We start from the raw sequence: 25,983 nt of genomic DNA on the forward strand, positions 1-25,983 counted from the left end.
TTAACAGGCAGCACAATTTATTGGGTGTGACAGATTAGAGCTGCATTTTCCAACTTTTCATAATGCAAAAGGTCGTTTGAAATAAGGATTTAGTCTAAGGTGAAGAATAAAAGCGCAAAAATATCAAATGAGCCCTTGTGGCCACCCTTCACTCTTTTTTTTGCAGCTTTCCAGGAGCACCGAAGTCTTCTCTACGCATTTATTCATCGTACCAGGTAAGAGAAACTGCTTCCAAAATCTTCACAGTGAAGAAAACAAAAAATTATCAAGGGAAAAAATACATCAGGAATAAATCATTGCGATAGCATATGCAAGGGTGAAAAAAAAATTAAACACAGTCTTCACTTTTTAGCACAATGCAATTTTTAGATTTTGATCAAAAGTAATAATTTATGCAGAAATTATTCTGTAATGTTAACATTCTGGATAAATGATCTGTAATTTTGATTGATAAATAAATAAACTACTGGTCCGACCATTGTATGTTTCCAACCTGAATCCGTTTACAATAAATAAACTTCTATCATTGTGACAAAACTCCATTTTGTAAACCTAAAAAAATGGTTCACATAATAATAACATTCTCTAAGTACATAGAATATGCAAGAAATCAAAAAAATGTATTTCCAGTGTAACAGCAACCCATCAATTGTGACGAGATAAACCATTTAATATATGGCTGCCTTCCTCCGTATTTATTTTATAGCGTTTGTAAAGTTTCTGGCAGGAAAAAGATGTAAAGTGTGTTTAGCGAGGAAAATTCTCTAAAACTTCTAAAGGCAGCATTTGGGTTTTCTAGTTGTTTAAAAGGAATATAAAAAGGTCAAAGTTACAAGCAACAATTTACTGTATAGTATTTCAGCAGGAAGTATTAGTTTAACTATTTTTTTCTAAATTTAATAGGTTTGGTCATTTACATTTCCCCGTAATCTCCATTCGAGGTTGTAAAATACAGTGTTGCTAACATGCTAATGCTAAAGATTACAGTTTGTAGTCCTATTCCGAGGTTCCAGTGTTTTCCTTTAGCATTTAAACTAAGCAGCATGGTGACACCTGCTGGTAAAATGACTACTATTTCATTTTTTAGTAATCCAGACTCCAACAAGTAACAGATTGCCTTTTCCAGTCATCATAAGAGTACCAAAAGCAGGAGTCTAATAAAATGGCACATTTGTACAGGTTTATATATTGAAAGGTCCTGAAATAGCGAAAACTTTAGAGCAAATATTCATATTCATATCCATAACTCACTGTCTGCCAGCAGTCAAAATGGATTGGACGTCCATTCCCATCAATGGCCATGAGCTACAATGAAAATTAATTCAATAAATCTTCTAACATTCCATACTAAAAGGGGATTCAGAATACAGCATTTGACGACAGCACATATTGACTCTGGAGATGAATAAATAAAAATGTACAGCGATAAACGCCCAAATAAATACAAAATGATCATTTCGTCAACGTCTAAAACAGAGTCTGCTTAAAACGCGGCGAAATGAGAGGACGGAATCCAGTAACCCGACTGTTAGTTTTGGTCTAACTTGCTTGGTGGTGGAAAAAGTTCCCCAAACCGTTAAGTTTGGAGGAAGGCGTCCCGCAGGGGTCGATCTCAGCGCCTCTACGATTGCAAAAAAATCCAAATCTATCGCGATTCTTTCTGCTGTTGCTCCATTTCTTTTTTACGCAGCTTCTCACGTTGTTTCTCCATTTTCTCCTGGTTCCTCCTAGCCTTCTCCATCAGAACTTTAAGGTCTTTAATTTTTTTCTTGATTAGGGTTCGGTCCTGGGAAGCGCTGACGCCGAGGGTCTGAGGAAGGTAAAACGTGAATGAGCATCTGAAACTGGTTTTAAATTCAATCATGTTTTTTTTTACCTTGAGTTCAGTGCTATCTAGTCGCAACAGTCGTCCCCCGTCTATGTTTTTGGCAGTGAATTCAGGAATATAGTCTTCTAAATTGAGACCTACGAGCCAACGGGAGACTTGCTGAGTTGTCCACTCCAGTACGCCGCGGTTCTGAAACGGGTGCTGCTTTGTTATCCAGTTTTCTTCGAGGATCTGGCCGCAAAAATCCAACAAAAAGGTGAGTAAAACGCACAATTACAACATTTTCAGGGTGCTCTGGACAACAACAAAAATGTCATATTTCAAAGCAAAGGTCTCAAAGTCAATTCAACTGTCGGTAAGTGAAAAATACTGAAATAAAAACTGCGTAAAATGACCAAAACAATAACTTTCTGAAACTATTGCGTTTTACAAAATGATCTCAAACATACTGAAGTTAAAGACAGTAAATTCATTTCAGACATGGGTACAAAAATATATTAATTTAACCATAAATTGAGTCTCAAGCTCAGTAGAAAATTCAGTCTTACCTCATCGTCCATCATATCCAAACTCTGCACATTGCAGCACAAAAATCAAAACCAAAAGAGAACCGGTTGTAAATTGACAACACATTTTTACACCCAACACTCACTTCCACTTTAATTATTACTATTTTCCCGTCAATTTTCGAAACGGCCGTACCTCGTCCGAAGACAGCGCCAAGCTATCGGCACGTCCCGGCGTTTTTCCGTCGCCGATGTCCGCCGAGCTGCTGCTGCTGGCGCTCAAGTCCTCGCTTAGCGCTGGTCCCTGACATCCCGAAAACACAATTAAGGACTCACCATGGTATCCATTTGAAAGCCGCAGGAGGCTGAATTTTCCTAATTGCATTGGGGACTATCCTATCGATCTTTGTTGGAATGTTATTGATTGGCACGTTAAGCTAACACAAGAGGCATTGATAGGCTGATAAATTAAAAATAAAATTAAATCGGTGAAGCGTAGATGAGTTAGTTCATCTTTATAGCAACTAAAAGAAAATCAGTATGTTTCAGTGCCTTGTAAGTTAATAGATGTCTGATTTATTTTGACTGGGAGAGATTCAAAATGGATTGGACGTCCACCGCCATCAGTGGCAGTGGAGATCTTGTAAAATTGTAAGTATACTCAGTGAGACAGTACCAGGTAATATGAATAGGAGAAGAATTGTGGCAAAGTAAGGGTACTCTGTTAAACACAAATAAGAAAAGAGCATTACTTTAGAAATGGGTAATATACTCCTTTAATATTACCAACTACACTTTTGGTCTCGTCGTTTAATCTACTCTTATACCAAAAATGTGACCCAAAAAATTACAATAATCAATAATACAACCCTCCCACTTCAAATGGATTGACCCTCAATGGCAGTCAATGAGTGTTGAATTGTTGATTAACCAATCAAAACAGTGATCCAGATCGTAATGATGCGTGTGTCTGCAAACCTCGTGAAATTTCGTCTTGAATTTTCCAGGACTGTCCTCCACGGCACTTTCTGTGCACCTAAAAGACAGTTAACACAAACATCACATTACCCTTTTTTCCATTCTATTTTTTTTTCAATATCTTACACAAACTAGAAGGCTTGCCTCTGTTCCTCCGCATGGCGAGCAGGGCTTGACGTGGCAGAAGAATCTGCGAGATAGACCGAGCAGATTTTAGTTTCTACACATGTGAATTTCTTCTTTTTATAGGAGTCGAAACCTTTGAGGCGCCTGGGGGATCCTTCTGCGCTGGCCACGCCCTGCGGAACCGCATCATAAGACGCTACACCCACAATGGAGCCAGAACGACTGTGACCTGGACCGCAACGCTCCTCTGAGACCTAAAAGTGGACATGAGAGGTGAGCTAGAGAGTTGCAACAACACAAAAAAATACAAAAGACAGAAAACTGCCGTGTAAAATTGAGCCTTGCACCACTTGGGATTCCGTAGCTGTTTATACAAAGCTTCTGTAGCTGTGTTTAAAATGACAACATTATCCAGACAAGCGCTTTTGATCCACAAACAGACTGCGCTTCTCAGAGCCAAAACGAGTTGTGACAGCGCCGTACACTCAATTAGTGCCGCTGAGCAACACGCAGCAATTAATCCATTAAATAGATGGATTGGAAAGAGCTCAGACACTCAGACGTATTCTAATTAAACACAAAGTGCCGACCTTTATGACGTATTAAGGTTGAGGATAATGGTGGGATTCATGACAAATGACATTTTAGAGTAAGTGCAGGTTTTTTTTTTCCCGCCTCTTTGTTGTATCTTCTTATATATAGTGTAGAATACTCCTTTTTTATGGACTTGCATGTGTGTTAAATTCCAAACCTCTCCCTCGGTGGAGCTGACGCTGTTGGTTCTGGAGCTTTTTACTTTGCTGGGTGAGTAGGGGCAGCCTTTCCTCACTTCTGCATACGTACACAAAAAAGAGCAGGAAAAGATCAATAGAAGCTGGCTTTACAAGAGGGGGGAAAAAAACGGAACTTTTCATCAGGGTTTATAGCGCTCTCACAACAGTGTTTTTCCTGACACGATTAATTCGACATTTACAATAAGCGGAGCACACTTCAGAATAGTAGGGCGGGGCCTAAAAATTGAACAAGTCACATAATAATCAATAATCTATTTTTTTGCTCTCCCTATTTGTGCTGTCAGCCCCATGTATAAAGTAACAATGACACAACATTTTTTTAAATTATCTACATTGTGCAATTACAAAAAAAATCACGTCTTTTAGTTTTTTTGCCCTCTTTACACTTTTTATTCCCTTCCTTTTCCATCAAAGCAATCAAGCTGCCTCTTCAGTTAAACCCAACCTCCCCTCCCTCTTCGTTTTTTTAATCATTGTGTTCATTATTTGTTAGCAATCCTATTAGCACATTTCTTTCTTCCCCTCCCACACTCTCCCATCTCGCCACCTCGGTTTTAATGTTGCGTAACGGACTGCGTTATTCAAATCAGTGCACGCACATCCAGTCCCGTCGTTATACCGTCAACAGTGGTCACACGTTCCGATAGGCGCTAACTTCTCGATTTCACTGACCTCTGCTTTGTGCCGCGGCTCTATTTGGGCTTTGCTGAGGAGTGTTCAGCCTCTCGGCGCTGTTGCTATTATTGTTGTTGACCTGGATGTTGTTCTGCTTCATCAGCTGCATCAGCTCCGACTCCAGCGTCGCAATCTGTTGAGCGGAGGGAGCGGATCAATGCTAATCATTTGGGAGCACGCACCATCCCAACAAAAAAGGGAATAATATTTCAGTGTTGTTATTATTATTGGCAGCCAGTTCAAATTTCTATCGCTGTCAATGGTAGTTAAGTTCTCCCGCAAGGAAATTTTTGTGCAGTTGACGCGTGCAGAATAACGATTTTGAATGCACTAGCAATCCAGCTGAGTCACTGACAGTTGTGTCATGTCACGGTTTGGGAAAAGCGAATATTCTAAAATAAATAAATCAATGTGACGTTTGCCCACAGGCCACAGGGACATCCGCGCCATCTGCTGTCAGAACTGAGGGGAGAGTTTGGACCAACGGGCGGATATTGCTTCTTCTCCAGAGGTCTACAAAAACATAAATGATGTCAGACCGAGGTTTTTACCCGGACTTGCAGTCCCTGGATCTCAGCCAGGTGAGATTTTTCAGCCTCCTCTAGCCGCTTTCTTTCTGCGTCCTCCTTCTGGATGAACTCCACTTCCCTGGAGATGGAGATAGAAAAGGGTTATGGTCATACTTTATGAAATTCCCCAAAATAACCACAGTTGCCACACTACCAATTTTGACTATCGGGCTTCCGATTCCTTAGATGAAATACAAAATATGCGTTTATTCTGTCAAGGTGTTACCACTAACAACTAATAATTCAGTTTAAAAACATTCACTGTTGGCACCATGATTCCTGATACCATTACTAATTAATGACTTAATAGCAGCACACTGTTTCTCAGATGGAAAAGGGAAAACAATAGGGTGGAAATGGGGGAAAAAACTGTGCTCCAAGTGGGGGGAAAAGTAAAAGTAAGTTTTGGCATTTTTGGTGGAAATGGGAAAAAAACTGCTCTCAAGTGGGAAAAAAGTAAAAGTAAGTTTGGGCGCTTTCAAGACATTCCTCTTGTTGAAAATGAGCCCACTTTACGTCTCCTGAGTTGACATTTTTTCCACCGGGTAGTTTGTTTCTGACGTTGGCCTGCAGGGCCCGAGCCAATTAGAGCCAGTCGGACTGAAGTTGAGCGGCGGGGCTTGTGATGGGCAAAGTAGTCACGCATATGATTGAAAATCCGACACTTTGAAAAGGGATAAGATCCGGCTCCCCGACAGATGGGAGCGCGTTCTCTGCTCGATGATGCAAGCCCAGATGGTGGGAGTGTTAGTCCCGTTGTCACTCACTTTTGCTGGAAATCTTTGATAAGCTTCTTGGCTTTGTTGTACTTCTTCTCCAACGTCTGATATTGCGCCTGAGCCTCCTTCAGGTGTTCGTTGACCGTGTGACACAAGGTCTGCGCCTCGATCCAATAGCTCTCCAGCTTCAGCATCCTTTCCTTGTTGTCCTCGATGCTGGCCTTCAGCTGGGTCTTTTCTTTCTCCCAACGTTGCTTCTCCCGTTCCACGGAAGCCAGCTGCCAGGAAGACGAAGGTTAGCTTAGAACTATTCGGGATATTTCTCGGTTGCAGTAGCAGGACAGACACAAGACACATAAGACATTGTAGACCTAGCTAAAACAACTGGAGCCACACACAGGAAGTGTGTGGGACAATAGTTGAGAAGTCCGATTTATAAGTCAAAAACGGTCCACGCACCTTGTTTTTCAGCTTGTGGATTTCGGCCTCAGTCACCGTGTGTTTGATCTGGAGCTGTTAGGGAAAGAGATGGGAGGACAGTTAGAGAGAGAAAGGGCAAGAGAACGAGGGAGCGAGTAAGTGGGCGAGAGGACGGTCAGCTAGTCAAACGCATGGCTGCACAGGCTCGATAAAGTGTGATGGACCGAAACGGAGGACCCGTTCCCATTGCGCCGCTCACGTGCTATCTCAGACGAGAAGGGGGGGAATTGTGGACGGGAACAAATAATGTGCAAATGTTTGATGAACTAGGCCAAAAGTTGCCGTACGAGTCGGGAAAATGTCTGCTTAATCCAAAGAAAACATAACATGAAGCAGGATTATTTCATACGCCTCTGCGCAAAGCTCGCGATGACATATTTTGCTCATCTTGTGCTGATTAAAATGTAAAACTTGGAAGCGAGTTGGAGCAATTGCAGGCTTTTCCAGCTCGGAAAAATATTGGAAGTGACGAGCAGGGATGGATTTGGGCAGCAAATATTAGTCGCCATATTTTCTTGTGAATTACACCAATATAATTCACGCCATTTTAGAAGATTCTAAGTAGAATAATCTATAGACGTCAGTGGCAGATGAAGAATTGGGGCGTCTGTCAATGAGTGAAATGAGTTGAAATAATAAAATGACCTCTCTAAATTTCTGGTAGAGTTTGGTGGCGTCTAAATCCGACGGTGACAAGACGTCCTCGTTTTCTGGCAGGTCGAACACTTCGATGTTCTTCCCCTCGCTCGCCTCAGCAGGCCCCGCCTCCTCCTCGTCTGTGGCGTACTCGCCGGTCTGCTTTAAGATTGGAAGGAGAAAAGTCACTCACAAAAAAAAAAATATAAATAATAATAATTCTCCGTTTTTTTCTCATTCCACATGAGCTTAATTGAGAGTCATTGTTTTCCCTTTTCCACCCATTTATCCGAAATCTTATCTTTGAACACAAATATTTTCTGTCATTTATTCATTGGTGATTTTACATTAGTAATGCTACTTTAATATATTCTGTAAAAATACAGAATGGCTCCGACAGATAAGTTAGCTCTAAATTTGCAGAGACTATTTGTATAAAAATATATATAAGAAAATAAAAGTTGAATTAATATTGAAATAAAATAAATAAAAGTACACAGTTGAAATATATAATTGTTTAAATGAATGAGGGTGCATAGAATCAAAATTTAAAAAAAGTTTAATGAAAATTCCAATAAAATAAATGAAAAATAGTGGTACGTGCATGTTGAAATAAATTAATTTTAAGAATGTAACAAATTAAACTCCCATTAAAAATAATTGGTGCATAAACATTTTTTAACTGCAAAATAAATTAACTGGCAATGTCGCTATGAAAATGAAGCATGAAATAAATAAATACTGAAGTAATATCATTTAATGACACCTTATCTATTAACTTTGGCATTCCTGCTCTCCTTTAACATCCTATTTAACACACACTGTTTTCTCGTCATTTATTCCCCGCCGATTACGACATCAACAGTCATCAGTCACACCAGGAGATCCAGCCTTCATCTCAGCCCACCCTGTGAAGGAATTGCTCGCAAATTTATAGCCATATTAATATTAATGAGCTCTACTTATCTCCCTTTACATCTCCGCAACACTTTTTTTTTCATAACAGTTGATCCGACAAGCTTTGAATCAACGCCAGTGTTTTCGCAAGCGGTTTAAAATCTTTTCACGTTGGCCCACGACGCTCCCGTGATTTAACATGAGTGCAAAATTTTTTTAAAAAAAGACGGCTGTATTAGTGAGATGGTGTGGGAAGATGAAAAGCAAGCAGGTTCCTCGCAGCGACTCTTCTTTCTGAACATGACGTCCCAGTGTTGCAGCTCCAATTCTCTACAGGACTTTTAATTAGAAAAGGCAGTGTTTCATGCGTGTTTGTGTGCACGCTTGGGATTATGGCAGCGCTCGCGAGGGTTAAGCCTCAATGGCCCGCAGAACACTTTCTCATGCATGATGACTCCCCGTGACCGGACGTTTCGTCGAAAGACGTTTGGTCGCCCGGACGTTTGGTCGCTGGGTTCGCTCGCTCTTATGAGAGGGAGAGAGACAGATAGTTTACTGTTGAAATCGAGCAAACAGGTAATCTCTCGCTCTCAAAATTATAATCATGAGAGAGAGAGTGAGAGCATTAATATCAAAATATCGCTCGCTCCCGGCAGATCTATTGGCATGTGTGTACCATGCTATTCCGCGCCGGATTCGCACGCTCGCCCCGCCCCCGGATTCACTCGTATTGGCGTGTGTGTACTCTCTCATGATTATAATTTTGAGAGCGAGAGATTACCTGGTTGCTCGCTTTCAACAGTAAACTCTCTGTCTCTCTCCCTCTCATAAGAGGGAGCAAACCTGGCGACCAAACGTCCGGGCGACCAAATGTCCGGGGGACCAAACGTCCGGGCGACCAAACGTCCGGGCGACCAAACGTCCGGGCGACCAAACGTCCGGGCGACCAAACGTCCGGGCGACCAAACGTCCGGCGACCAAGCGTCTGAGTACCATGACTCCCACTGTTCGCCATTCAACGGAAGATTTTTGAATGAATTGCATGTCAAAAAAATCCACACGGGAAAAATTCTAAGATTTTGTTTTTGGGTCATATCGCCGAGCGCTAAAAGGAGGTGACTTTTATGTTGAATGGCAACGCCGCTAGTCATTACCTCATCGTCGTCGGCGTCGTACTGAGCGTACTGTTGCTCCAGGAGCTCTCGTTGTCGCTTCTCCTGCTCCAGGGTCTGCTGGATGAGCGTTGCCACCTCGCTCTGCTGACCCGGTCGCTCTCGGCCAATCACGAACCTGTACAGAGATGTGACCCTTTCAAACACGCATTTGTAAAAGACAGAATTTATTTACAGCAACTAGGAAAAAAAAATCCCCCTTGTAATTTCATTTAAAAAAATACTCCCTATTTTCTAAGGCCCTACAAAAGATGGTCTATGAGTAATAGTATTCCTCTGCCCTATATATATTGTTCCGCTCCAGCAGAGAGGCGCCATTCATTATTTGATCTACATGTGAAGGAACAATTGGGGTGGACAAAGAGTCAGATTTAGAAACTGAAAAAGTACTAAAATGATTCCTGACTCATAGAGTTGTAGTCGTCGTGGAAGTCGTCTGACCTGGAAACGGCGCTCGTCTTTTTTTTTTTTTTTTTTTTATAAAGGGAAGTCTCCTCATCATTTCCATTTTGATTGTTGTGCCCAAACGAGTCACAATATTCTTCACGCTGTAAGTTCGTTCTGTACGAGGATGTGACTTGGCTTAGGAATGTGGGTGATATAAAAAGGTTAAATATAGACTCAATGTCGAATGTAGGACAGCTGGCTATAAGGAAGATGAGGAGGAGATGCTGGAAGTGGGTGGCATGATGGAGAGAGTGAAGAGTGAAAAGAGGGATGGTGAGAGGAGACAAATGCAATAGGGAGGGAAATCGAAGAAGATTTTGAATACAATAAAAACATTACGTTAAAAAATGAAAGAAAAAGACTACAACAAAGAGGCTAAAATAATAATAATATTAATATAGACATCGATATCCTGCAAATTTGATGATAATCCCTTTCTTTATTCATGAGTTATCTGGAACACAAACATGCTTCTGACCTCTTGACCCCAAGTTTAATATTTTTCATTTCCCAGCCTTACAATTGTACAATTTTCTCCTTTGTTCAATGTATTTTTCTTACCGCACGACTCCCGACGTGTTCCTGAGCACAGACGCGGCAAAACTCTGCGTGACGCCCACCAGGCTGGTTCCATCCACCTCCACGATTTGGTCGTTCACTTTGATCCTAACGCACACAATGGCACGAGCGTCTGAGATGATACTCTTTGAACATAATGCTGATGTGTCAATCATTGTTGACTGACAGAACCTGACATTTGAATGTGGCTTCATCCCACAGGAGAGAGAATTAAGCAAAGATAAAGCGGCGACCAAGAAGCCAGACGCGGCTCATCGGGTTGGCGTGAGCACGCATCGATCCGTCTGCCCGCCGTTGAGCGACTCGGACCGTTAAACCTGACTCGGCAAAAGGCCGAGGCGCACGCATGGAGGTAATAACTGAAGGATATGATGTGTGAGCGCGTGTGTGGAATAACAAAATAGGAACTGTAACCAAAAATAGTGTTAACAGCCATTACATTTTTGTTTAATGTGACAAAAATGATGAAAAAAAAATATTTTTGGGGGACTCATTGGCTCTTTCAAATCTGTACTTTGCAAAAACAAACATTTAAAAAAATTAAAACATAACATAAAATGCTCAAAAAGTAAAAAATAGCAAATCTTGTTTGTTAAATGTGTTTAGTATGTTTATTTTTAATGAAAAATACCCCAAAAATCCTCTCAAATTTCCATAGTTCTTTATGTACACAGACTAATTCCAAATGAGCTGACTGCAATATTTGCTCAAAATAAACAATAATACAGTAAATAGCCACAAAATATCCCTAATCCAACTTCTTCCTACACAGAATTTGGTTCTGGTGTAGATTTCCCACTAAAACGTAAAACCCCGAGTCATATAACAATAAACAACGTGACTCATTCGTCAACCATTTCGTCAGCTAGTAGCAAAATGAATGAGTAATTATGAAAATAATGGCTTGCGGCAGCCCAAGTAGAAAACAAACTTGCATCCACAGTGCGCCACTCTCTCCATTTGGATCTAATCTCAACCCCCTACTGCTAAATCTGACACCAACTGCGTGGGTTTGCAAGCATTCATCATATGAACATTTTCTTTCTATTCCCTCAGTCACCAAAATGCAAGACGCTCACCTTCCGTCTCTCTCGGCCGCCCCGCCTTCGATGACGGTTTTGACAAAAATGCCCAATTTCTCCAGGCCCGCGTCGGCGCCGACGCCCATTCCGATAATGCTGATCCCTAAGCCGTCTTCGTCTGAACACAAAGAGGTAAATTTCGCAGCAGTTATTCATAAAACATACATTGTTGCGGAAGGGAAGTTCCTTTCCAGTGCACAATACCTTCCATTTCTGTCCCTCATTCATTATTCATAAGAGTTTAGGGTTACATAATAGTGACTGGAAAGTGATAACGCTAAGAGCTCGTTTACGCTGCCGTTAACGGCGCTTGACGTCCAATCTATTTGAACTGGGAGTCCTGGCAGCGAACGGACATTTTTAACTTTAAATTGATTGGTCATTATTAGTGACAAACCGATTTAAGACGATGCAAAGCGCCGCATGATTGGACATCATTCATCGTCAATGGTGTTGAGTTAAGATACAAAAAAAGTTTCATTTACATTTTTACAGGTTACTTTTTTTTTTAAATAAATGATAATACAGCCATTAATATTATGAAATAAATTAAGGAAAAGGGGTAAATATTATCTTGATATATATATTAAAAATGTATTTTAATTTTATGGGTTACTTTTTTTAAAAAATAAATGACAATACAGCCATTAATATTATGAAATTAATTAAGGAAAAGGGGTAAACATTATCTTTATTTATATATATATATTTTTAAATGTATTTTAATTTTACAGGTTACTTTTTAAAAATATATATATAATACAGCCATTAATATTATGAAATTAATTAAGGAAAAGGGGTGAATATTATATTTATATATATATATATATATATATATATTTTTTTTTTAAATGTATTTTAAATTTTAAAATCATGGAAAACATGTATTTAAATTTTATTTTAGTTATAATAGTAAAGTCAATTGCTTTTGAATTGGCGGGTCACCCGTGCACTATAAAATATTTTCTAAATAATGTTTGCATAGATTCTCACCAAGATTTACAATAATAACAATCAAGTCCCTTTTAGTTGTGGTGAGAATATAAAATAACTGTAAAATGAGTGCAGCGCCATTGACGATGGTAGATGTCCAATTCATTTGAACTGGGAGGCTTTGCAGCCATCATTGTTGGAAAAAAGGCCCTTAAGAAATCTTACACTTGGCAATGTGTAGGTGATTGTGCCAAATTAATCAAGAGATTTTTTTTATTATCTTCCCACCTTTCTCCAACTCCACAGGGAAGAGCTCGAGTTTTTCCACCCTTTTCTCCAGCTCGTATTCTGCAGACGAAGCCACGGGATCCACTTCTTCATTACGCCGATCGTAGTCTTCGTTGGAGTAGGTGTTAAATACCTGGAGAGGTCATAAAATTGTTTCAATAGACTTCAAAAACAAATATGTATATATACACCATATATATCCAAGATTGAACTATTGCAGGACTTCATCACCAATGTCCTTGTATGACTGTACATTCATTTATCATCCAAACAAATGAATCCTGACAGTTCAGGAATGCCCAGAGATCAATTTCAGCACCGCAAACATTTAGTGACAACAATTTGTTAGCCGTAAAATCATTCAGAGTTGTTTTTTATTATTATTTTTTTGCCTTTCTCGGAAGTGCACAGGAGGTGTTTCTTTCTCCTGGTCTGCAATCGTCAGCTGTCACTTCACATCTCATCCCAGGCGGCAGCAGGACGCCCTCACGGCTCCCCCCGCGTGCAGAGGGGAGAAGAAGGGAGACGAGCAGAGAGCCGCGCGCAAGCTGTCGCCGGCCAGAAAGCCAGTGAGTCACGTGGACGGTGCGAAAGGGCAAATGCGGGTGTTGCAATGGATGGATGGGAGGGAAACCGTGTGAGGGTTTGCTTCAGCTAACCAAATGACAGACACCGGTGGATTTTTTTTTTTAAAGACATTAGCACTTTTTTTTCTTTGGATAATCTGCTCCAGTTTACAGTTGAATACTGGATTTTGGTATATTTTCGATTTTTGATCACTTTTTAAGAGTATTTAGGTTTCTTTTAGGGAGCATTGCTAACATTTAGCAAGTATTTTAGTACATTTAATAGTTTTCGGTAACCTTTAAGCTCAATTCAATGGATTTGAGAGTAAAAGATAACTTTGAAAATACCCGCGTTAGTAACCACTGCTACATCATCTGATGTAAGGCTTTTTTTCTATTTTTAAGTGTAAAAAGGGAAGTGTCTGCATGACAGTATGCGCAGTTTGTTCACTTTTCTTTTCTCTCTGTGACCTTTAATTCATCAATCATTCAGTGTGATCAGCGCCTCTGCATTATTTACGCTGTAACACACACACACAAACACACCGCAAGATAGTACGGTGTACATTTTATGCAGAGATCTGAAAAAGCATAGAACCATTTTATGGTAAACAATGACATCACGTATCCTACAAATAGAAGTCACAAAAATAGGTGATTTGGATGATTTTTCTGCGCCATTGAAGGCGATAAACGTCCAATCCGTTGGCAGTGAATTAGTTCAGCATGCACGTTTGCTAGCAACAATAGAGAAAGAAAGTACACACACGGTATTGTGCATATGTGTGAGTATTGATGCAGGTGTGTGTGTGTGTGTGTGAGGGCTTAAGACTCTTCTTAGCATGAAAATGGAAATGTCAATCACTTTTCCCCATTTTGAGGAGGGAGAAAAAAGAGGAGGTTGAAGTGCAAATAAAACAAAGTGTTCAGAATGATGAGAAAATGAAAGGGGAGCAGTTCTTGGGGGGGAAGTCGTCATCTCCAGTGGGAGAAGCAAACAGTGACTCAAATGATTTATGGGCTGAGTGGAATCACAAAGTTGGGCAATGGGGAGTTGGACTGGAGGTGATCATGTGATACACCTACACAATCTTATTACGGTAAACCAGCACGTGTCAGGACGGAAGGCTCGGCCTCATTAAAAAATGGAAGTATGGCGCCAGAGTAGGTGTTGGGATATAAATGTAGCTATTATGAGTTAAGCACAAGTGAACAGATTTCTTTTTTTACTACATCACATGTTTGTGCAGGGTGGACAAAATGTAATATCCAATATGTTTGCCTCCATTTTAGAATGAAGATTCTACTTTTCGTGCAGGATCCGAATGAGATTCACACTTTATAAGGCAAGTGAAGTTTTTTTATACGTTAAAAAATGATATGCGATATACATGCATAGATATCCATTAAAAAATACAACTATACAGACAGAAATAAACTGGCTTTGGTCACTAATAGCTTTAATTTTTTTAAATTTCATGGTATTAAACTCATTCATTTCCATTGCTATTGATCCTTTTTCAGTTCAAGTGACAGAAAGGCTGGCAACAATCATTTGCAATTCATTTAGCAATGTTTTTTTTTATCTTCAGAAGAAAGCTTGAAACCAATTTACTCTAGTCAAATCATCCCCAAAAAACATTTGAGAAAAACAATTAGCTGATTTGCCCAATTCATCTTATCTGGGAGAACTTGGCAGTGATCATTTGGTAATTTTATATCAGATTTGAAATCCAATATTATTTGGAACGACATGGCGACACATTGAAAACTAATGAAACGCAACACACAATGTTGTTGTGGTCCCCCGCCTCCCCTTATAATAGAGACAAGACAGCAACGCATTGTCTTGCTCTCTTTGAATAAGGCTTGTTTACTATTTCATGCCCTCTTTTAGTCCCGGCCCTCCCTCTCTTTGTGTCCTTTGTCCACTCACTGACCCAATAGCGGTGGTCCGAACCCGCCGGCATCGACTGGTTTCTGCTCAGTGTTGGATTCTCAGCCGTATCCCATCAAATAAATGTAACTTCCCCCGGTGCGCGGGGTCTAAAAAAAGCCGAAGCTGACTAAGCCGGTGGCGTCGAGCGACATGTCAGACGTCAGTGTCGCTTCCTCGCACCCAGAAGGATGCGTGGTGAGATGACGGGAAGTTTGGCTTCGTCTGCCGCTGATCTTTTACGCAAGAAAGAGTGTGAGCGCTCGATTCGTTTTCACACCTCCTTACGCCCGTCAAGGTCAATCACGACATTCCTTGGCGTCCTCGTCCCTCCATTGGCCGAAGCTCGGTGGCGTGAGAGGTTGGACAATCACAGGTAGAAGTAATGCACAGTAGATACATTCAAATGAGATTCAGGGTGAGTGGGTGCAAACATAATGCGTTTACGGCTCGGAAGTGGGTGGGGCTGGCAGTGATTAATCATGGTCCAGTGCAATGGGCATTCCAAATCGTTGAAGGGGAATGGTAAATATCATGTTCTTTATTATTTGAACCAGATTTGCAAGAAAAAATCAAGAGGAATTGTCCTAAAATAAACAGCAAGAGACTCGAAATCAACAGTGAGCTGAAAGTGTGCCTCGATGCGCAACAGAAAGTGACACAAAATCAATAGGAAATGACCTGGATCCCCTAATTTCCACAATAAATGAGCCAGAAATGCTCTAAAAATCAACAGGAGGTGACCTAAAACCATCGGAAAGTGACACAAAATCAACCTGTGAACTCATTCTGATGCTATTTCTCCAAAAATGTGCATTTTCTACTTTTGTATATATGCTGCATTATTAAACACATCTGGCCTGATAATAAATGCAGTGGCTGCCACATTCCTAAAGTCTCTCCCAGTCCAATTTTGCCGACTTCCTCAATTAGAAGACGTTCCAAGCGTTCAGTGTGGCCTTATTTTCACTTTCCCACTGTACAATTTGAAAGCATCAAACCAAGCCTGAACCACAACCTGCCAGCGCTGAGGATTACACATCAAAACAACCACCTAGTGAGCTCTGGACCTGAGCCTCGATACCCATAATGACTCCTAAAAAGATTTCCCAGCAGATAAAAATGACTTGGAAGAACACCCGGTGATGATCTCATGCCGAGACCACAAGAGGAAATAAAAGTGTCGAGATAAATAATGGCATCGTCACTCACTACGAGGTGGAAACTGACCAGCGTAGGAAAAAAAAATAACAAAGCAAGTCTCGCCTTTCCCTTAATCATTAAAATTGCATCTCGCCGGCATCATCGGGTGCGGCTAAAACAAAAAAAAACAAATGAATAATTCACTAAGTAGACGTTCATATCCAACCTGAAGCTGTCAGAGATGATGAAAAGAAGTATTTTGCCGACGATCTCCTACTTTTTTGCATTTGAGACAAACTGGCGGAGAAAGTTGCACCCGCCGTGGTGATCCTTTTGAAGTCAAATACTTTGCTTTCGTTTCCTTGAGAAGGAGCTTAACCGAGTACAGTTTAATACCGATTGGCCTTTTTCTGAGCTCCCAAGAAAATTGGCAAGTTAGACGTACGTGTTGCCCGTTTGATAAGAGAAAAACCAAGTGAACTTGACACCTTCTCTTAATCAATTTGAACGCTGGACGATCATTCGCCGAGCGCTCATTTTAACGTTCACCCCTTTTCTAATTATCCCCTGAAAATATTAAAAGGAATGGTATTATAAAAATGTGCGTATGACAGTCCCCAATTAGAGTCATCAGTATTTTAATATTTAGTACTTAATGTTATTTTAAAGGCTAACTGCCCGCTAGGTTTTAATATTTTTCAGTCCAGATCTGACTGTTACATTCCTAACTGTTGCTCCATGTTGAGCGTTGTCCCATTTTATTATGTGGAAGTTCCTTCTATTTGAGTTGATTTGTTGATTTATTTTTCAGCATACATTCAGCCGTCATCAGCCAAAAAGCCATGCCGCTAAAGTCGATTAATCCTCTCCATCTGAAAGCAAAGTTTCTGGCCTGAGGCCCACCTCATTTCAGTTTGGGATTCACAAGCCCGTATTAAAGGATGCTCCAGATAAAAACAGATAAACATGGAACCACCATGTGTGTCCGACTAAGAATGTGTCAATATGTAGATGGATGGACAGATTGCCACATCATAGCAATCCCAAAACGGCGGCTGCCTGTGAGCATCCTTTTTTTTCATCTCCAAATGAAATGTTCCCTCCTAAAAGCTCAGAATCCGAAACGATGCACTGCAGACAATCCCAAGCTTCTCTCGTCGGTGAACCTTTGCTGCCGTGTGGCGCAATACAGTATTAATCTGAGGAAGATGACCTTAAAATCCCCCTTTGGAATGGCGTCACCTGGCGGGAGCTCAATATCTGAATGTAAAACATTCATCAACAAATGGCACATTTATTCAGAGGGACGGCCTGCCGTGGCTTTATGACCAACCACAGCAGGTGAATAATGGAGTCCAGACTCGGGTTGCCACGGGCCAGACGGACGGCTGACACGCATCCATCAAAGTGACGAGGCTACTCGGCGGTCCCCAAATAGAGCAGCGGCCAAATCGAAACATGGTTTCGCTTTAACTCGATGATAGATGGCAGGCAAGCAAAGTAGAAAATCTCTCGGGACACTTTTTCATCAAAATATCACCATCGACTATGATCAAATTAGTCGTCAACTATTTTGATAGTCGATGAAACGTTTCAAGAAATTGTTCATCTCAAAATTGCTTTTGTTTTCAGGCTCATAACTCCATGGATGCCAATTGATGTCCAATCCATTTTGACGCCATGCCAATGTTGGCAATAGATGTCCAATCCATTGTTGACGCCCTTTCGGAATTTTGGAGTGAAAATTTGGGAGGTGAGTCTATTTATGGCTTTAAAAGATATACTTTTTCCTTAAATGTTCACAGATTTAAGTCAATGGCAGTGAATGAATTAGTAGTGTGTTTTTTTTTCTCCTAAAAAAGGCAAACAGTAAATATGTGACTTCATATTTTTGGGATGTATTTTAAAAATAGGCTTTAAAAATTAAAAAAATAGCTATTCTCCATTTCATCTGTCTAACAATTTTTAAAAAAATTAACAAAAAAGCAAGAAATGAAAAATGACATTTAATCGACTTACTTTATTTAATGATTTAATATACAACTGTATACAGTAATATACTTTATTTCAATTTTTTTAATAAAAATGCACGGGGAAAGTACACGAAATATTCCTTGGTTTCTGCAATACAAACAGTAAATAACGTAATGTGTGTATATATATAAATATATGACTTCCTAATGGCCGTAAAAGCATTGCGGTGTGGAAATAGGGCATCGATAGCGTGACTGGCATCAATCTGAGGAAAGGCGAACGGAGACGCGCTCGTGCCGGCCGGGGATGAGGTTGCCGGTTGCTTGAATGAGCACGTGATAGGAGAGGATTCGCTTCTGTAGGTCAGCGCCTTCGGGAAATCCGTGGTCACTGGGTTACTTTTTAGGGGAGGTTTTTACCGCTAAGTATTTGCCCTTTCACTTTCTTGGTTTGCGCAAGTAGTCCGAAGTCTGATTTTATGGGTTGCTTTAAATATGGCGTTTTCACATTGGCCACGTGGTTACTTGGCATTATTACAATTCACAACATTGAAGCTCTGGCGACAGATAATTAACCATTCAACTCCCATTGTATTTCTTAGATTATTTTATTGGTTACATGCCATCCCAGCCAAAATGGATTGGACAGCTATCGTGGCCAATGGCTGTGAATGAGTTAAGCACTTGTATCGGATTCAGTTGTGTTGATTTGACTCAAGTAAATCTACTATGAGCTTTGTTATCAAGTTAAAGACGCAGTGAATTACATTAATCTCGTGATAGATTGATCCTGGTTCGTTGAGATTAATTGGCTGTCAATGGCATCGGATGAGTTAAAAAAATAAAATAAATAAAATGACCGACGTGTGAGCTGTTTACAGCTTTCTGCCAAAAAGCGACTCGTCTTACTAGCTGCCCGCCAGATATTTAAATCAATTAAGGCTTCAAAGCTCACATGTTAAAGTGATTTATCCGCTTTAGGGATCGCCACTAAGAAATATTACAAGAACTTGCGAAGATTAAAAGATGGCGAGCTTTTTGCTTTGGCCCCTCGGATCATTTTGGACTGGAAAGCGTGTCTTTGTCTGCTTAAGTAGCCGGGCGAACAAAAGGCAGCGGCGTATTGCTGTGCGAGAAGAGAGGGGGTCGCATAATGGAGATGGGGGGGGGTCCGATTGGGAGGCCCCGCCCGTCTTTAATATTCCGTATGACGAATGAGAGTCGGCGCCTTTGATATGAGACAAAAGCCATAAAAGCCAGCACCAATGGGGGCGAACTGAATTTGAAATTTTCAATTGACTGTATTCCGCTGTGTGTGGTGGGTGAGTCCTGGGGGGGGAGGAGCCAAATGGCACCTGATTGTCGAGATAGCGCAAGGTAATTAGCCAAACGAGCTTTCCCGTGAAAAGGAGCCGGGCTAATTGTCCTGGTTCATTAATGCATGTTAATAAGATTGATCCTCGACCTGTGACAGTTTTCGGATAGCGCCCACCGACATTCTGCTCATTTTCTATAGTGTGGAAATCAAACCTGGGATTTTGGCGAACACCAAACTCTTCCAGTACATGGAATTAGATAACGACAATTTTTTCCCCACATGCTAGAAATCATAAGATGATACTTTCCCATTCACCATCCTGTCACATACCTGTCAACCTCTGCCGATTACTGCCCTTATAAATGATTATGATTCCCCTTACAAACCCCCCAAAAACCTTACAAACACCGTACGACCGTACGGTGTTTGTAAGGTTTTTGGGGGGTTTGTAAGGGGAATCATAATCATTTATAAGGGCAGTTATCGGCAGAGGTTGACAGGTATGCTGTCATTTTGTTTCATAACAGAATCACTCTTGGTTAACCATTGCAATATCGCTAAATTTAATTTGAGCCTTTACATTTTTTTTGAGAAAGCTGTTCATTCGCTGCCTGACTCTCCCACTTCCAATCAATTGGACTGTTGTTTATCCTCTGACACAAATGCATGTACTATATTGTAAAACATGAGTAATTATGATGAAAGTGAATTTTTAAGCACACTTGTGACCCTTTTAAGCCCACATGGTGCTCAAATCAATGCCCCCAAAAAATACAGCTACTGGAAATCTGTCACGCCGCCTCTTCCCAGACAATCAATACAGGAAGCAAAATATGGACATCTCTAGCGATAAAATCAATTTCTTCCCCCCCCCAGCCACCACACCCTATGACACCCAATGACCGAAAACACAATTACACAGTCAAAACATGAACACGGCGCTTCCTAAAATATGATGTTTACTACCATGAATGTTAAGCTCATTGATTCAAAAAAGAAAAAAAAAACTAGCGGATTACCAACGGAAAATATTTCCTGTAATCTTCCAAATCCATCAAACTACACTTGCCTCATTGTGTCCGACATTTGCAGCATACGCACTACTAAATTCACAATACGGTTACATATGTCGCCACTAAATTGCCTATGTTAAATTAAAAAAAAGCCTTGAAAAATGCTAACACTAGCATGTGTGTACACAACCGACGTATACACAGATGTTGTACTTGTGAGCACAATTTCCCAGGGGGTGCAATACTTAACCCTCAAGCTTTGCATCATAAAACAGCTCCAGCTTCAGCCGCTTGAGTGCAACTGATTTAATGTAGCTACATGATCGTTTGCTGTTTTATTTAGTGTCCTAATGGAGGAACATGGGAGAGGTCTGACAAGGACAAGATGGCGTTAGCGAAAAAAATAAATGCAAAAGTAGAATCATAGCTAATATTGGTGTACCTAAGCCAAGGGTGTTAAAATCGCCTTTGCTGCGGGCTAAATTCCAGTTACGGTTTGCTACGATGACGCGACTCATCGACAACGAATTGACCTGGGTGTTTGCAGTGAATGATACCTAAAGGATGATTGGACGCTATGTGACTGGATAGATTTGTGTAGTATTTTTGTGGACCGCCCAAAATGGTTGGACATTTGTTGACATTTCGATGGGTCTTACCGTTATCGGAGCGGTGCTAAAGCGAATTTTCCTGCTGGCGGGGATGTCCTCTTTGTTTTCTTCGGACAGGCCGGGAATCTCGGTGGTGTGGGAGCCGGGGTCGTAGACGATGTCTTCGTCGTCGTCGTCGTCGTAGAGATCGTCCTCGGGATCGGTGCAACTCTCGCCCCAACCTTGGTAACAGGCGTCGCCGTCGGCGTTGAAGATCACTCGCTCGTTTCCGGCGTATTCCTCGTCGGGTTGGTCTTTGGGAGAATCTGGGGAGGAGTCCTCTCTGGTGGGATCATCTTGGGTTTTAGGGGCGGCGACCTCCAGAGGTTTGTCGTCATCGTTTGTCGATTCGTCGAGAAATAGCCTGGTCGCCGAGTGTTTTTCGTCCTCGTCGCAGGAACCGTTGACCTGATTTCCGTTCGCGGTAGCATCGGATAGTTGCCGCGAGTCGGCTTTATCTCGGGTTTCCTCGTCTGGCGGGCTTGCGTTGCGCTCCGAGCTTTCGGCCACCAAACTGGGATTTAGCAGGTCCTCGGCGGATAAAGACGTCGGGAACTTGCCGCCGATCCTGTTGCGGTAACTCCCACGGACGGGGGATTGTCGCGCGTCGTCCTCGCCGAGATCTCCTGGCCGATGGAATCCGTCGGGCGAGTACAAGACCCGTCTTCCGCTTCCCCGGAGGGGCGCACCTGGGGTCTGTTGGTCGGCGTTTTCAAAAACGGCGCTCAGTTGGCTGACGGTCGGCGAAGACGCTTCCGTTCTCGAGCAGAGGGAGTCCAGAGAGTCCGTGCTACCCCTGTTGGACCTGGTGCCCCTCCAGTCGTCCAGGTGCTCGTGGGAACCCCGTTTATCCCGTCCGTAGGCGTAGACCGGGGATTGGGACTGGTCGCGCGAATGCTGTTCAAACAACTTCCTGGTTTCCGAGAACTTTGCTCCGGCGCCTCCCAACCGTTCGGCCGACGAAGAGTGCTGCAGTTTTACCACCGATCCGTCGACCTTGTTGATAAAATTGGTGGGTTTGACCACCTTTTGGTCCGGAGTCTCTTCTCGCCCCCTCGACTTGCCGTTGTCCGATTTGTCCGTTCCCATCTGCATGAACATGTCTTTGATGCGGCTGACGTGGGCGCCATATTGACGGCCCCTGGGTTGCTTCCCCCGTTCGGGGTCCGAGGCTTTGGCGTTTCCGTCGGCCGGGGGCTGGTCGAAGGCCTTCTTGAGGGCTTGAAACTCGGCCCGGTAGGCGTTGCGGTGCGGGGAGGCACTCCGGAGGCTGCTCCTCTCCCCCGAGGCCTCCGTCTTCAGCATGGCGATGTCTCTGGATTGGGCGGGGGCTTCAGCATCGCCGTGGCCTCATTACCACTTGGGACTAAACGTTCGCTCTGACCTACTGCGGCGCCGCCAAATCGGGTCCGATCGATGGCGTTTTTCGAATCCTTTCAAGCCCGCTCATGCCTGCAAAGACAAAAGACGTCTTCCGTAAGGTGCCAATCAACGCTTAGCTGACAATGTCGGTCCGTTGGTGATTTTTTAATAGTCGACTAATCACAGGTTACTTTGGTGATTAGTTGACTAATGACTACATGTATAGACATTTATATTATAGAAACCAGGGAATATATAGGATGTTCTTGTTTTGCAGTTTTTTATAACAATGTTTTCCCCATATTAGTTTAATCTTACATTAAATTTGAAAAGTAGTTGCGAATAATATTTGCTGTTTTATTGTCCACAATACTAAATCACAAACAACAATAATAATAACGTTGTGTTAAAATCAGATGGGTGCAAACCAACTACTGAACTCAATCACTGCCATTGACGCCAATAGACGTCCAATCCACTCCCTAGCATTGCTTAGTATTAACTGTAGTTAAAGATTCCATACCGGCCAGCATTAATGTTTAATCCTGCTTTGCAATGCATTCCAATGGGGGGGTCGGTGGGGGGTCTCACAATACATGCGATGCCAAGCATACACTCACTCAGCTAAGGCGACCAGCAAATGCGCTCAAATCCAAATGTGTTTTTTTAATAATATGCATGCTTTACGCTAGCGCGTGACAAAAGTGCTGTTTAAAATACAAATAACGCCCCCGACCTGCATCAGAGAAGAAAGTCAACTTGCCATTTTCGATAAGAATCGGGCACGAGACAAACACAGGCGATGCACATCAGCCCTATCGCATTCGGAATGACAACTCGCCTTGTTTTTATACGGGAGACGTCCATAAAATAAAAATAATAAGTTGAAGGCGCCACGACAAGGCTCGGGAGTAACAAAACAGAAAAGTGCCACTTACATCGGCGACGAAAAGCCAGGTAAAACCTTTAAGAGAAGAGCATTCGGAGCCTACGCTCATTCCGAGGGTCCCGGACGGAATGTAGCCGTCTTACAGCGCCATTGCAGGCGGCGGCGAGGCGATGCTTCCCCGGCGCGACGCACTCGGTTTCGCATCCGGACCGCTGAGTCCTCCGCTGCAAGTCAATTTTCTAGTGTGTTTTTGTGGGGGTGTTGTTTTGTTCTAATCGTTCAATGTGACGGGCTCAGTCCGCGGTGGTGGGCTGCGGTCTGGCACAAATAGCAGCACGCAGCTTCTGCAACTTCACACGCTGCCTGCCTGCCTGCCTCCGCATCATCATGAGTGGGTGGGGTAAATAGGGTCAAGGACCACTAGGTTTCCCCCCCAAACCTACTCTATCAATTGCTCGTGTACAAAATTTGCCAGATTGCAACCATTCCGTCTCTTTCTATAGTGTTTTTTGTTTTTTTTGCCAGACTGCGGTCAGGCCAGCGGACGTTCGCGTTTTTGTTGTCAAATGAGCGGAGGCTCAAAATAGTCTGCCCTCTTAGTCCAAGCATTACGGTAATTCAATTTAAAACAGAAGAGTGGCTTTTAAACCCTCAAAAATACTCTCAACAGTCAAAATAATAGCACGATATAGCTCATAAATTACAAATGAAATAAAATAGCACCATTAAAAACACACTTCACTCCACAAGTACAATATATTATGTAATCCCCCTGAATGCTTTTTTTCTGTAAAAATATTTTTTCATAATTTCTAGTGTGTCAAATCCTAACAGTACACATACTCAAAATTATGCCATTTCACTAATTAAATTTGGAAAAAATTAGAAATAATTATTTCATGCACTTTTTCAATCGTTGCTTGTTGAGTTCATTCCAAGTTCAGATAAATGCTCGTCTATTGTCGTCAGTGGAAGCCAATGAGTGACTTAAGCTTTGTTTTTTGATTACAAATAATATACTATTATTATTCAGATTTGGAGCAAAATTACAATATTAGTCACATTTTTGCGTAACATACACATGAATTGACTTAAGCACTGACGTATTAACTGGGAGATCTGCAAGCATCCCACTCAAAATGGAATTGGACGTCCAGTGCTGTCAATAGCAGCCCGCGAGTTAAATGAGTGCCCTATACAGATGGAATTTTTAGTGTCATGCCTGTTGGGCAATCACTAAAAATGTTCCCCATACACCTCATTCTGGTGAAGGCTATGGCCTATATATAACATGATTGCGGTGTATTCACATGCAGGCTAAATACTGTTATGTGAAGATGTTGCTTAGCAACATAAAAATAATCGTGCGGGTGAGAAAACACGACGGCAACACGCAAGCTTAATTTGTGATTCAGCCTGGGGTGAAAGCATGATGTGTTCAAATTCTTTTTTACCATATTAATAGACAGAAATGGTCAAATGTTTTGGGACATTCCTCCATTCTGTAGGATTAGAAAGTGTCCAAACGTGGGTATCATTGATTGATTTATGTACTTTTAAAGTATACAATTTTACAGTTTTCAACCCATTCTCTACCAGCCCTTTGCCACAAGGGTATGTTCTGTGGTAGTTAGTAAAAGATGGAAATAAATATTTAAAATAACCATGGATGCCAATCCATTTCGATTTTAAATGGGTTGGACAGCCAAAAACAGAATTTTATTTATTCATTTCGTAAATGTGTTTTTACTTCTAGAAATAAAAAAATTAAAATAATAAACGTAAATATACAAGGGAATATTTTTTGTTTCTAAATGATTGAAATACATATAAATATAAATAAAAACAGTAAAAACAACATATTAAAATAATTGCTCACGTTTAACATCGATTTTAAATGGCTTTTACATCACTTCAAACAGGGAAATACCATGACAGCATGTTTGGTTTAGTAAGTTCCACATTTTCCACGCCATATTTTGCACATTTTCCCTTTTAGGAGTCATCCATCTTATTTTTTTTCCACGCAGATGTTGAACCACTGAGACTCGCCTTGAGGAAGAGGAGGAGGAGGAGGAAGGGGAGGAAGAGGAGGATGGAAGGAATGGAATGCTGGAGGACGCCTTCGTATGATGGCTCGCAAAGCCAGTGGCCATTGGCAAACAAACATCTCTCAAGCTTCATGTGAGACTTACGAGAAGGACGACGAGCGTCATGTCCGCCGCGGTGGTCGCGCTGTGGATCGCCACGGGTACGTAACGACGACGCCGACAATTATCTTCACCGTTTCCAGCGTCTCCATGACAGTTAGCGTGCTAGCTAGCTAGCTAGCTAACCGCTAGCGTGCAGCGTCGGTGGAGGGGGAGAAATACAAATAATAGGGCTAACATTTGAAATAGCGCTTTTTGGTCGGATCGTCGTAAA

At 41.7% G+C, this 25,983-nt stretch overlaps 3 protein-coding genes across 14 annotated transcripts in view; 2 read left to right on the forward strand and 1 right to left on the reverse strand.

Annotated features, from left to right (window-relative positions):
- pdk4 (pyruvate dehydrogenase kinase, isozyme 4) overlaps positions 1 to 1,986 on the forward strand; it is a 74,904-nt gene extending 72,918 nt beyond the window's left edge. For 4 of the 5 annotated variants that reach the window (XM_077590157.1, XM_077590162.1, XM_077590161.1 and 1 more), the window contains 3 exons: positions 167 to 215; positions 1,778 to 1,819; positions 1,933 to 1,986. The gene's annotated coding sequence lies outside the window, so the exon portion shown is untranslated. Of the gene's footprint in view, positions 1 to 166; positions 221 to 1,777; positions 1,820 to 1,932 lie in introns of those variants that run through there. The other variant, XM_077590159.1, reaches the window with a different exon arrangement.
- ppp1r9a (protein phosphatase 1, regulatory subunit 9A) overlaps positions 1 to 25,983 on the reverse strand; it is a 27,017-nt gene continuing 1,034 nt past the window's right edge. The window contains exons 1-19 of one of the 5 annotated variants that reach the window (XM_077590146.1): positions 23,609 to 23,955; positions 21,318 to 22,760; positions 12,710 to 12,842; positions 11,486 to 11,606; positions 10,389 to 10,493; positions 9,363 to 9,498; positions 7,321 to 7,470; positions 6,655 to 6,708; positions 6,244 to 6,473; positions 5,459 to 5,555; positions 4,905 to 5,040; positions 4,190 to 4,269; positions 3,572 to 3,692; positions 3,457 to 3,502; positions 3,313 to 3,370; positions 2,531 to 2,638; positions 2,377 to 2,400; positions 1,877 to 2,059; positions 1 to 1,810 (exon numbers count right to left, since the gene is read on the reverse strand). In XM_077590146.1, coding sequence (XP_077446272.1) covers positions 1,646 to 1,810; positions 1,877 to 2,059; positions 2,377 to 2,400; positions 2,531 to 2,638; positions 3,313 to 3,370; positions 3,457 to 3,502; positions 3,572 to 3,692; positions 4,190 to 4,269; positions 4,905 to 5,040; positions 5,459 to 5,555; positions 6,244 to 6,473; positions 6,655 to 6,708; positions 7,321 to 7,470; positions 9,363 to 9,498; positions 10,389 to 10,493; positions 11,486 to 11,606; positions 12,710 to 12,842; positions 21,318 to 22,613 — 3,243 coding nt within the window. In that variant the 5' untranslated portion in view covers positions 22,614 to 22,760; positions 23,609 to 23,955 and the 3' untranslated portion in view covers positions 1 to 1,645. Of the gene's footprint in view, positions 1,811 to 1,876; positions 2,060 to 2,376; positions 2,401 to 2,530; positions 2,639 to 3,312; positions 3,371 to 3,456; positions 3,503 to 3,571; positions 3,693 to 4,189; positions 4,270 to 4,904; positions 5,041 to 5,458; positions 5,556 to 6,243; positions 6,474 to 6,654; positions 6,709 to 7,320; positions 7,474 to 9,362; positions 9,499 to 10,388; positions 10,494 to 11,485; positions 11,607 to 12,709; positions 12,843 to 21,317; positions 22,761 to 23,608; positions 23,957 to 25,983 lie in introns of those variants that run through there. The other 4 variants (XM_077590144.1, XM_077590145.1, XM_077590148.1 and 1 more) reach the window with 4 other exon arrangements.
- Positions 25,661 to 25,983, forward strand: part of sgce (sarcoglycan, epsilon) — a 5,985-nt gene continuing 5,662 nt past the window's right edge. For all 4 annotated transcript variants that reach the window (XM_077590153.1, XM_077590155.1, XM_077590154.1 and 1 more), the window contains exon 1: positions 25,661 to 25,810. In XM_077590153.1, the coding sequence (XP_077446279.1) occupies positions 25,774 to 25,810 (37 nt within the window). In that variant the 5' untranslated portion in view covers positions 25,661 to 25,773. The remainder of the gene's footprint in view (positions 25,811 to 25,983) is intronic.

This window comes from Stigmatopora argus, chromosome 21 (genome assembly GCF_051989625.1).
Source record: "Stigmatopora argus isolate UIUO_Sarg chromosome 21, RoL_Sarg_1.0, whole genome shotgun sequence".
Lineage (NCBI taxonomy): Eukaryota > Metazoa > Chordata > Actinopteri > Syngnathiformes > Syngnathidae > Stigmatopora > Stigmatopora argus.